Below are 12,206 nucleotides of genomic sequence, written 5' to 3'. Positions count from 1 at the left end.
CGGGGTAGTTCTTAGGGCTCCCGTTATGGTAATCGTTGATAATCTGCATACCCCCTCTAGTTTTTTGGTATATGTACTTTTTTGTATGGCTGTCTACCAAACAACGCCCCAAAGTAACGTATGGGTTTGACGGTCGCCATCCTAGTATCCTCATGTAAGCGTACAAGTGCCGCCGAGGCTTTCTTCGCTCTCTCTATGTCATGGAGTTTCCACGCCAACTTGCTATCTAGGATGACTCTATGCCGGAAGTTTGACTGGTCCTCTGTCGAATAGCCTAAGCAATAAGTTGATAACCGGCGTCGACAGCATTGGTGATAAAGCTCCACACTGCGGCGTTTGCAGACCTTGTTGCCTCGTATATACCCCATTGCGACGTGATCATTCGGCAGCTTAACATGGAACCGATCCACTTTTTTAATGCCGGATGAGCTCAGGCCAAAGGGGGGAGAGTGAACGGCCTATTAATGAGGTTAACTGCGAATATCAAATTAGCAGCCCTCGACCAAGAGCGGCTGGTGAGGAGGGTTTGGCTTAAAAGGTCTAAAGCATCCTGAGAACCTCTAGTGACAGGGCGAGTAGATGCCGCCCTGAATTAAGCATCCACAACCTAGTTCGGAGTTGCTTCGAGGGAAAAGCTACCCAAGATAGGGAGGCAACTATACGACGTGGGATACACACTTAGGAAGGTAGAGGTAAATTATTTGTAAATTTAAAGTTATTGTTGTCACATTAAGACTGAGCCCAGTAAGTTCTTAATTAAGGTATACTGGAATCAACGATTTGGATATGTTTGTTAAGGGCTGGTGACTGTGACATTCCGAAATCTCAGTACACGGCTTGACACACCGTCGAAATGACTTTCCGGTTAATGTCCCACTCGTCTCCGTCCCGTTAAGACCTTTGCAGGCTTTGGGGTACGTTCAAAGTCCGTCATCATTAAGTTGGTGGTGCAGGTTCGGTTGAGATCCTCCCGATTAATACTGATCCGGCTCTGAACGCAGTCTTCATGAGGGACTGTCAACTTTCACGCAGCCTCCCTGCCGTCGCATAGACAACCACGGGATCTATATAGGTAACTGCACACTCGGACCAAGATAGCGGCTTCAAGTGGGGACCCAATTAAATAGACTATGAGCAACAAAAATAATAAAACAAAAAACCAAACACAGGAGAAAGAAATGGAGTTCAGTGCATTCGTAGGAAGGAAGCTACCTCGCTCTCCAGAAGGGCGTGACCCGTCATGCCAGGGCACGTGGGTAGTCACAAACGACGGCAAGAAACGCAGGAGAAGACGGAGAGGAAAGAGGACACTGCAGCCCAAAAGACGAGAGAGTGGCAGTTAGCTAAAAGGAAGAGCAAGAAAAAAGCATTTAAGGCTAGGCCGGACGCAATCATCATTTCAAAGGCGGGAGATGCAACGTACGCCGACATATTGCGTAAAGTGAGAAGATGCGACGAATTAAAATCCCTGGGTGATGACGTCAAAACGACTAGAAGAACGGCGAAAGGAGAGCTTTACTAGAGCTGAACAAATCGCAAGATGGGAAACAGGGTACAGTGGCACAAAGTCGGCACTTATAAGCCTTACAGCGGAGGATGCCAAGGCTGTCTTAGTACGCAAAGAATCCGGGTAGGATGGGTTTCCTGCCGAATTAGAGAGGTCAAGCAAGAGAAACGCTGTTATAGGTGCTGGGACTACGGACATATAGCTCAGAAATGTAAGGAGACTGTTTGCAACTAACTGTAAACTGTAGGTTTAGACTATGCAGGAAATGCGGTCAGGAAAGTCATAAGGTTACAAGTTGCGAAAATGCACCGAAATGTGCGCTATGTGGGGGACAACATTCGGCAGGCAGTTTTAAATGCCCACAACGAGAGGGCAGCAAAATGACTGTCTCATGAGGGTACTGGAGCTCAATTTAAACCATTGCGAGGCAGCCCAAGAGCTATTATCCCAAACAGTCTATGAAGGAGGATATGCCATATAGGTACTTTCTGAACAATACAAAAATTGCCAGAGACAGGGTTGGCACTACGATTCGGCAGGGAAAGCCTCAATTTGTAGGGAAATTTCTTCCACAGGCAAATATGACGCCAACGGTAGCAGGATTAACGTGGGCAAAAATCATCAATATATACGTCATCAGTTGCTATGCCCTTCCGAGCATGACCATCGTCGAGTTCGAAGACATGATATACGGGATCACCATGGAAGCACGAGGTAAACACCGATTTTAGTGTGTGGAGACTTCAATGCATGGTCATGTGTGTGAGGAATTAGACGAACCAACGAAAGAGGGAGAGTTCTTCTCGAAAGCCTTACTTCTTTGAGGCTAGAACTCCCAAATAAAGTAGGGATATATACCTTCGATACAGATAACAGACGATCCATTATAGATTTCACCTTCGCTAGCAGCGAAATAGGAAGACGAGCAAAATGGTCCATAAACAACGTCTACACACACAGCGACCATAAAACTATTAGCGTAGAGCTGCTCGAAACTCCACGAACGGTAGCAGCAAAACATCGACAAAGTAGAAAATGGAATTAGCACCTTTTCGGTCCACAAATATTTGATATTATCTGGACGGATGTCATAGTACGAGGATCGCATGCAGAAGACCAGTCGGTTCAAATCACTAATGGTGATTTCTTTTCTACACGAAAATGCCGTCAATTTCAGGGGCTAACATTTTTAAGATTCTCACTTCGCCCTGTGAAATTTTAGCCACTTAAAATGTTCAGTGCCACCCTGCATGACTTGAAAAGAACAAAAATTGTAACCATTTTTACAAAAAAAATGCAGTTCGTGTGATTGTTCGCTGTCAACTCAGTGATGATAATCATGGTACGTGGTAAGTTGTTTTGTTGCCGAGCACAATTTGCCATTTGCAATTATGGATCATTTAAATATGCTTATGAAAAATAGCATAACTGATTCTAAAATTGTGAACAAATTTTGCATCAATAGAATTAAAGCACAGAAAATAATAACTCAAATAACATGTCCAGAAAATTATAACTCCATAATTGCATTTTGTCAGAAGAATTTTTACTCTTAATAATAGATGAAACGACTGATATATGTATTATACTGGGTCGATTTATTAACCGATATCGCGTCATCGATTTTTCGATAGGATTTGGGCTCAGGAAAAAAAGTTCCACTACGCATACCCAAAAAAATAATTTTGAAGCCTGCGAAATTTCATCGATTTTTTATGCATTTTTTTTTTCATTTTCAAGGCTCCAAATCATTTTTTATGTATTTTTTTTCGTGTAAATTGGCAAATGCAAAATTGGTAAATGCAGCTTTTTGAAAATTAGAAGAATTTTGGTCCAAAAATTTTATTGGGTATGTGTAGTGGAACTTTTTTTCCTGAGCCCAAATCCTAGCGAAAAATCGACGGCGCGATATCGGTTAACTTTCGTCCATACAAATCGACCCAACCCAATATGTATATCAAAAAATTTGGCAATTTCGATTCGAATTTTTGATAAAAAGTGCATTGATAGATTTTTAGATTTGATACGTTTGACCGATAGTAGCACGGAGGGCATTTTTAATGCTATTATTAAATCTTTGAAAGAAAAACTGATTGGTTGCACTACCGACAATTGATCGGTCATAATGGTAGCAAAAAGCGGAGTACAAGCAAGGCTGAAGCAAGTTGTTCCAAATCTGCATTTTAATGGATGTGTATGTCACATTTTAAATTTAGATTCAATGGCCGCTTGTGATGTATTTCCCAACAAAATTGATACATCTTTAAAGGATGTAAACTATCATTTTTGTAACAGTCCCCTTAGGAGGGCAGACTTTAAGAGTTTTCAGGAACATTTCGGTACAGAAATGCATGTTATACTAAAGTACGCCCCCACAAGGTGGCTTCCTAGACAAGCAGTCATAGATAGAATTCTTGAGCAAGGGGAAGCCCTCAAGTATTATTTAAATGGTGTATATTGGAACGATTTTCCGTCATCCCTTGTCAAATTACAAGAAAAGGGCCGACGTCTCAACGTACTCGAAAACATGGAAATCTACAAACAGAAAACATTCGACGGTAGAATAATAAACGAACAGATAAACACAATTTCTGACACAATATTCGAGCCTTTAAAATTTGTTTACAGGAAAAAACGTAATCACACAGGTACAACAGACAAACACACAATAACAAACAAACACAAAAAAATTAACACACCAAAACAAAAAACCGACAAAGAAGGACAAACGACTAAAATCACAGATTTTTACCTACCCCAGTCAGCCACACAAATCGATTAGTAAACCACCCTCGGTTCTGAATGAACACACAGCACATACACATAACTAAATATACGCAAGCATCAATTTGACAATACCTGCTCATATACCTACGAACTATAAATACAGGACAAACGACAACAACAGATCAGAACGAAAATCGACACGGATAATGGCACAACGCCGAAATCGGTTTGTCTTAAAACCAAATTTGACAAGGCATGACGGAAAATCGTTCCAATATACATCATTTATCCACCCTGTCAACTCATAACACAAAAAACAAAGTGAAAAGTATGCAAATCACAAATACGCTAAGAACCACTTTACGTCAAAACTATTTTCAATTCAACAATAAAATATATAGACAAACAAACGGTCTTAGAATCATCAATCATCAGCAATTCTCATGGAAGTGTTCATGCAAAATCTGGAAGAAAATTACATACAGGAGCTGAAGTCCAAATTAGGCGTGTCATTTTATGCTAGATACGTGGATGACATAATATGCGTTTTAGCTACTAAAAACGAAGAGCTTGTACTGGAGTACCTCAACAAGCAGCACGGAAATATAAAATTTACAATGGAAACCGAAAAAGATGGAGGAATCAACTATCTAGACCTCACGATAAATATTGATAAAGAAGCCAAAAGATTTAACTATGACATATATAGAAAGTCAACGGCCACCGACACAATAAACTCACCCCCAACAGTATAAAAATGCAGCATTAAGGCACTTGGTACATAGACTTGAAAGAACACCTCTTACACAAGAGGCATATAAGAGAGAACTAGAGGTCATATATAATATCGCTGCAAACAACGGATATAAAAAAGCACTAGTAGATAAGCTCAGAAGGACAAATAGAGAACCAAAAAGAAATAATGAAAAGGGAAATAATAGCTGGACGACTATGGCATATACTGGAAAAGCAACATATAAATTGGCAAACTTCCTTAACAAATACAACATTAACACAGCATTCAAAACATCGAACAATCTAGGGCGAAAACTAAGAACTAACACTAACTCAGAGGATCCGTTTAGCAGCCACGGCGTATACAAGCTTACCTGCGGATGCCAGCATAGTTACATAGGACAAACAGGACGGCAAATAAGAACGAGGTTCAGAGAACATATTAGAGATTACATCAAAAAAATACGGAATCCAAACATTATACCCGAGTCTAACTTCGCGAATCACATGGTCGAGAATGAATGTTCCCCAGAAAACATCAATAAAACCGTTAGGGTTCTTCATATACAAGAAAAAGGCCGACGTCTCAACGTACTCGAAAACATGGAAATCTACAAACAGAAAACATTCGACGGTAGAATAATAAACGAATAGATAAACACAATTTCTGACACAATATTCGAGCCTTTAAAACTTGTTTACAGGAAAAAACGTAATCTTACAGGTACAACAGACAAACACACAACAACAAATAAACACAAAACAATTAACACACCAAAACAAAAAAACCGACAAAGAAGGACAAACGACTAAAATCACAGATTTTTACCTACCCCAGTCAGACACACAAATCGATTAGTAAACCACCCTCGGTTCAGAATGAACAAACAGCACATACACATAACTAAATATGCACAAGCATCAATTTGACAATACCTGCTCATATACCTACGAACTATAAATACAGGACAAACGACAACAACAGATCAGAACGAAAATCGACACTGATGATGGCACAACGCCGAACCCGGTTTGTCTCAAAACCAAATTTGACAAGGGATAACGGAAAATCGTTCCAATATACATCATTTATACACCCTGTCGGAAAATCAACCAAACAAGATAAGTCTATTATTTAAATCTTTACGTATTTCAAAATAAAAGCAGTAATCAAAATATTAATGTTATATCTGAAATTTTTCAAAGCCATGTTTATAAAGTATATTTTACATTTCTTTCTTATATTTTAAATAAAATAAATAATTTTAATATAGAAATGCTGTCTGAAGATATTCGCATACTTTTACTTATTACCAAATTGAACATTTTATATAAAAATCTTATTTAGACTCGTCCTATTTGGATGTTAAATATTGATTCAGAAGGAAATCACTTAATCCCAGATGAAGTTTACTCTGGTGTTAATTTGGATATTATTCTATCAAACAACCTTTTCGAAAAAGATGACGCACACATATTTAAGAGCTGTGCTAAACAATTTTATATAAAATTTTGTAGTACTTTATTAAAGAAAGTAAATTTGAATGATAAAACTTTCTCGTGGGCTAAAAAGCTTTCAGCAGAAAGTATTTTAAGCGGTGAAACAAATATTGTTATTGTGCCTTTAGTTATGGGCTTGTTTCCGAAATCTGCATTTGATAAAATAGAGAAAATTAATTGCTTTGAACTATAAACAAATTACAGAAACATAAAATAAAAATACAATTTAAATAAAAAATTAAACAAACATGAACATTTCTCTACATACATTATTTTACACGTCTTCGCTGTTTAACGTGGAGTTAGTCACTGTCCGCATATTGTTTATCAAGTGTTTGTAGTAGCTCGCGCAGTTATCAATGTCCGTTTTGTAATTCATTCGTATGTTAGTCGGTGTGTTTAAAATATGAAGTACTTCTAAAGTCAATCTCTTATTATATTGTTTCTCTTCCTGAAGTATTGCTGTTTGGTTAAAGTTCGGAGAGTGGTTTTTCGTCGTACAGTGTGTGCTGTTTTATGGTGAGTTCTTTCATGGCGGCCACCGTGGTGTGATGGTAGCGTGCTCCGCCTACCACACCTTATGCCTTGGGTTCGAACCCCGGGCAAAGCAACATCAAAATTTTAGAAATAAGGTTTTTCAATTAGAAGAAAATTTTTCTAAGCGGGGTCGCCCCTCGGCAGTGTTTGGCTAGCGCTCCGAGTGTATTTGTGCCATGAAAAGCTCTCAGTGGAAACTCATCTGCCTTGCAGATGCCGTTCGGAGTCGGCATAAAACATGTAGGTCCCGTCCGGCCAATTTGTAGGGAAAATCACGAGGAGCACGACGCAAATTGGAAGAGAAGCTCGGCCTTAGATCTCTTCGGAGGTTATCGCGCCTTACATTTATTTTATGTTTCGTGGCAATGTTTAAAGTCTGATTTATGTTGGGCTAGTCGAGTTTTTAATTTGGCTTTGGTTGTGCCCACATATATATTATTGCATGAATCCATGTCATTTCCATTACATGGTATTTTTTATATCACATTGCTTCTATCCGCCTGAGGTACTTTAGATTTTGTTCTGTTGAATACATTTTTTAATGCGTTAATTGGCTTGTGCGCTATTCTAACTTTTTCTTTATTATAACAATTCGAGTTTGCTAAGCGCTCTGATAAATTTGATACATAAGAAAATGATTTGAAAATTTCAGGTGTTTGTGATTCCCGTTGACTAGCTTGTGATGTACATCTTTGGGTATTTCGAATGAAAGTTAATGATTCGTCCTGAAGATGTGGGTTTCTTATACCACTTTAACTTCAATTGGGTGCCTCGTCGAATGATAATTGAGTCAAGGTATGGCAATTTTCCGTCGTCTTCGAGTTCCGTTGTGAACTTTATATTTTTGTTATAGGAATTTAATGCGTCAAGTGTGTTTTGTACCTTATCTTCATTTATTATGGCGAATAGGTCGTCGACGTACTTTGTGATTAATCTTGGTACTCTTGTTAACTTTTTATTGTATTCTCCAACATTAATCCAAAATTAATTCTGAATTTAGGTTTTAGCAGAGCATGGGAGCCTTAAAAAATTCAAGAATTTACATATATGCAGTTGTGGGAAGAATTAAAATCAGTTAAAAATAAATTAAATGCGCAAATGTTTTCCAATATTTATAGAATAGTTTCAGGCATATTGTCGATTCCACACTCATCCACAAACGTAGAAAGGATATTTTCTATACAAAATTTAATTAAAATTAAGTGTGTTAGAAGGTTTCCTGACTAAAAACAGTTTATGGATAAAGAAGCAGAATATAGCCCTAGTTTGGTTCAAATTCACATCCGAAGACTTTTGGTACATTTTTGGATGATTTTGTACATTTTTTTCCTCGTTTGGTACAAAATGAAAAAATCCATTTATCATCCCTGTGTCAGCTGTGATCGCAAGTTGCTTTTGAGTGAGGCATAATGCGACACATACGTACATATATAGCATTCGCGTCAGCTTCGCGTGACTCATAGCATTCGCTTCAGCTTCGTGTGATTCATCGGCTAATTGACAGGGCTGTTTTCTGCACGGTCAATGGCAGCGAGGGCAAGTAATGTTGCTTTTTTGGCCATTTTTAGGGGTAGGTTGTTGAGAAAAGATAATGATGCCCTCTATTAAGGCTAAGCTGATTTTACAACAGAACACAACTTTTTGGAGGTTGGCGTGAAGGCGACATGTTCGTGTAGAAAAGAAAACACCATAAGTCGCAATGTATGGCATATGATGCTGCCATGCCCAGAAGTCGCGGAAAAGCCTAGCGCACTCCGGTATATTGGTGGAATGACGAAATTGCGGAAGAGCGTAGAAAATGTCACAAAGCACGAAGAATAGCGCAGATGACACGCTCATCACCACGATATACCGAGTTACACAGCAACTATGTTGCACAAAAAAAGGCATTTTAAAATTCCATAAAAAAGAGCAAGAAGTTCTGCTTTAGGGAACTGCTGGATAATGTCGACCTAGATCCTTGGGGATCAGCCTACAGAACTGTGATGGCCAAAGTTAAAGGACCGATAACCTACGTGACGATACTGATGAATACTATTGTTGAAACACTTTTCCCGGCGCAAGATCGCTGGATTTATCCAAGCGAGGATCTCGAAAGTATGGAAATTCTGCAAATTACAGAGCAAGAGGTGCTGGACGCTGCAAAAAGAATTGCTGATAACAAATCCCCAGGGCCCGATGGAGTACCAAACATAGCCCTTAAAGCCGCGATCACAACTAGGGCTACATTATTTACTGATCTGTTTAATGCCTTGTGCAAGAAGGCGTGTTCCCTCGCGCGTGGAAATGACAAAGACTTGTCCTATTGCTGAACCGTGGTAAACAGCCGGAGCAACTATCCTCATATAGGCCCTTTGTATGCTGGATTCCCCAGGAAAGATTTTCGAGCGTATAATTAGTGAGCGCCTACAGCTGACTCTAGAAAGCCCAGGTGGCTTATCGAATAATCAATATGGATTTCGCAAATCAAGATCCACTGTAGATGCAATACAAACAGTTGTCAATATAGCTAGAGAAGCTATCTCTGGAGGCCAAAATAAAAGGAAGTTCTGTGCACTGATTACGTTGGACATCAAGAATGCTTTTAACACTGCTAACTGGATGCAGATAATGGCAGCGCTGCGAAGCTTCGGCACACCAGCTTATTTACGCAGTATAATAGGTAATTATCTTAAAGACAGAGTACTTCTTTTTGACACGGATCAAGGTGCAAAAGGGTACAAAATCACTGGAGGCGTCCCACAGTGATCTGTTGTCGGTCCAACGCTTTGGAATGTAATGTATGACGTGTGCTAAAGATTTTGATCAACCAGAAAACACGTAAATTGTGGGATTCGCTGATGATATTGCAGTGGTAGTAGTGGCCAAGAAACTGAACCTGCTTCAAGCGTTATGTAATGACGCCACAGGAAGAATAAAGTAATGGCTGACCAATACGCGACTGGAGTTGGTTAGCCAAAAGACGGAAGTGGTATTAGTAAGCTCCAAACGTCGGCGAACGAGTTAGTCTTAACTGTCGGGGATCATCAAATCGCTTCAAAGGATTCTCTAAAATACTTATGAGTGCACGCTGACTCTAAGTTAACTTTCAAAGAGCACTTCAGGGCGGTGGGAGCGAAAGTTATCAAAGTTAGTGAATCACTTATGCGAATAATGGCTAATATTGGTGGTCCGAGCGAAGCTACACGTCAGCTATTGTCCACAGCAATCAGCTCAATAATACTATACGCAGCACCAGTGTGGTATGGATCTAAACGGACCCATCAAAAAGAATTATTAGCAGCGTACCAACTTGCTGCTTTAAGAATAGCAAGTGCTTATCGGACGGTGTCCGACGGCGCGATCCTGGTTCTAACTCGGAAAATCCCAGTGGACTTACTGGCAAGCGAAATGGCCGATCTGTATAACACTAATATCGAGCGAACATCTGAAGAAGTCAAGAAAAGAGCAAGGACACAAACAATAGCTAAGTGGGAAGAACGGTGAGAGGCCTCGCGTAAATGGCTTTGGATCTTCACGATAGTTTGGCACGTAGCTCAATGGAATGAGCGGAAGCACGCAACAAGCAAGCAACTAAACTACCATCTCACGCAGATACTGAGTGGACATGGCGGTTTCAAAGAGTATTTATGGAAGCGTAGGTTAGAGGAAGATCCTCTTTGCCCAATGTGTACCACGGAGTTAGAAAACGCAGAACACGTCATGTTTTACTGCCCCCGTTTCCACGAGGAAAGACTCGCCTTGCATAGTCTTTTGGGAGGAACCTACCACGAGAAATTTAGTATCACAAATGTGCAAGAAGAAAGAGTGCTGGACTGCAGTGAGCAAAATGGCATTCATAGTCATGACACGCCTGATGGATGCTGAGAGGGAGCGCAGAGAAATGCGCATGCGAAGCAGTGGCGATTAAATCGACACTCAGAGCAAATAGCGGGAACCTGAACGCAGGGACAACAGTAGGCTCTTAAAAAATGAGAAATATGCAACGCCACCCTGAAGTAATGCGAAAGTGGTACCGGGGTGGGCAACAGTTCCAAAACGGGGCTGTTTTTTAGTCTACGGACACACGGTTGCTGCAACGGCGGCAATTATGTTGCATTAGGCATTTTTCAGCCCCCCCGCAAACAAAAAAAAAAAAACAAGGCCGGATGAGCTTCAATCGAGTTTACTGTCCATGATTGCTCGTTTCGAGACATTGTTGAAAGCCCCGGCTATGTCCAGAAAAACCCCTAGGGCATATTCCCGGTGATCCAGGGCTTTCTCTACATTCATGAGCACCCTATGCAATGCAGTATCGACCGACTTGCCTTTGATGTAAGCATGTTGTGCTAAAGAGAATAATTCCTCGTATTAGGAGTCGGGGTCATTTGGGGGTCATTCCGGGATTGGGGGTCATGCCCCCAAATTACCCCGAGGGAGTACCCAAAACATCCCGGAACGACCCCAAATGACTCCGGGAGGACCCGATGGAGTCCCCAAAACAATCCCAGAATGACCCCCAAATGACCCGAGGAAGTCCCCAAAGCCATGCTGAAATAACCCTCAAAAACCCCGCGGATTATTTTTTCCTATTCCCATTTCGGGGTTAGCTGTGTAAAATGAGACATATCACTCCAATTGTTAATGCGTAGCAGGTTCCACTTTCGATTTCCATGAAAAAACTATGATTTTAAAATATTTGTTACAAAAAACAATGAACAATATTTACTTCTTACGTTTTTTCCATTTCGCGATTGTTGTACTAAACAGCTGATTTCTGTTTACTTTATTCAGTTCACCACAATATGGTGAAAAGCTCAGGTCGTAGAGCTTTTTAGCGTTGTCAAGTTATGCACGGAATAGAAATATTTGTCAACTTGATAAAAATGTTGATTACTTGTCAACAAATTGACAATTTGTCAAGTGCACAGAATAACGCTGTAAATGTGTCCAACTGAACTTTAATCAGGTGATGCTACGCCTCACATTTTTAGAAATGTCACGCGCCCAACGCTTTTACTTAATTGCCTGATCAACGCCCTAGATTGATGAGAAGTGTGGCTACTAGTAGCTACCTAATTATTTTCTACCTTTTAGTATTATTATTACGTAATGTAAGTATTGTTTTCAATTAAACCGTTTAACTTAAAATTTTCATAAATTATTTTATTTTCAAGTTTTTAGTCTTTATTTACTTCCTATTATTTCTCATTATATTTAG

General features: G+C 39.9%; 1 protein-coding gene across 6 annotated transcripts in view; it reads right to left on the bottom strand.

Moving 5' to 3' along the window:
• Nucleotides 1-12,206, bottom strand: part of Uvrag (UV-resistance associated gene) — a 297,213-nt gene that overhangs the window by 211,413 nt on the left and 73,594 nt on the right. Inside the window, exon 5 of one of the 6 annotated variants that reach the window (XM_067766378.1) lies at nt 7,497-8,027. The exons of the other annotated variants lie outside the window; for them this stretch is intronic. Within the exon in view, the coding sequence (XP_067622479.1) occupies nt 8,003-8,027 (25 nt within the window). The 3' untranslated portion in view covers nt 7,497-8,002. Of the gene's footprint in view, nt 1-7,496; nt 8,028-12,206 lie in introns of those variants that run through there. 6 annotated transcript variants of the gene reach the window in all.

Source organism: Eurosta solidaginis, chromosome 2 (assembly GCF_040869045.1).
Source record: "Eurosta solidaginis isolate ZX-2024a chromosome 2, ASM4086904v1, whole genome shotgun sequence".
Classification (NCBI taxonomy): domain Eukaryota; kingdom Metazoa; phylum Arthropoda; class Insecta; order Diptera; family Tephritidae; genus Eurosta; species Eurosta solidaginis.
Note: the sequence above shows the minus strand (reverse complement) of the source record. Positions and strands in the feature narration are given on the sequence as shown.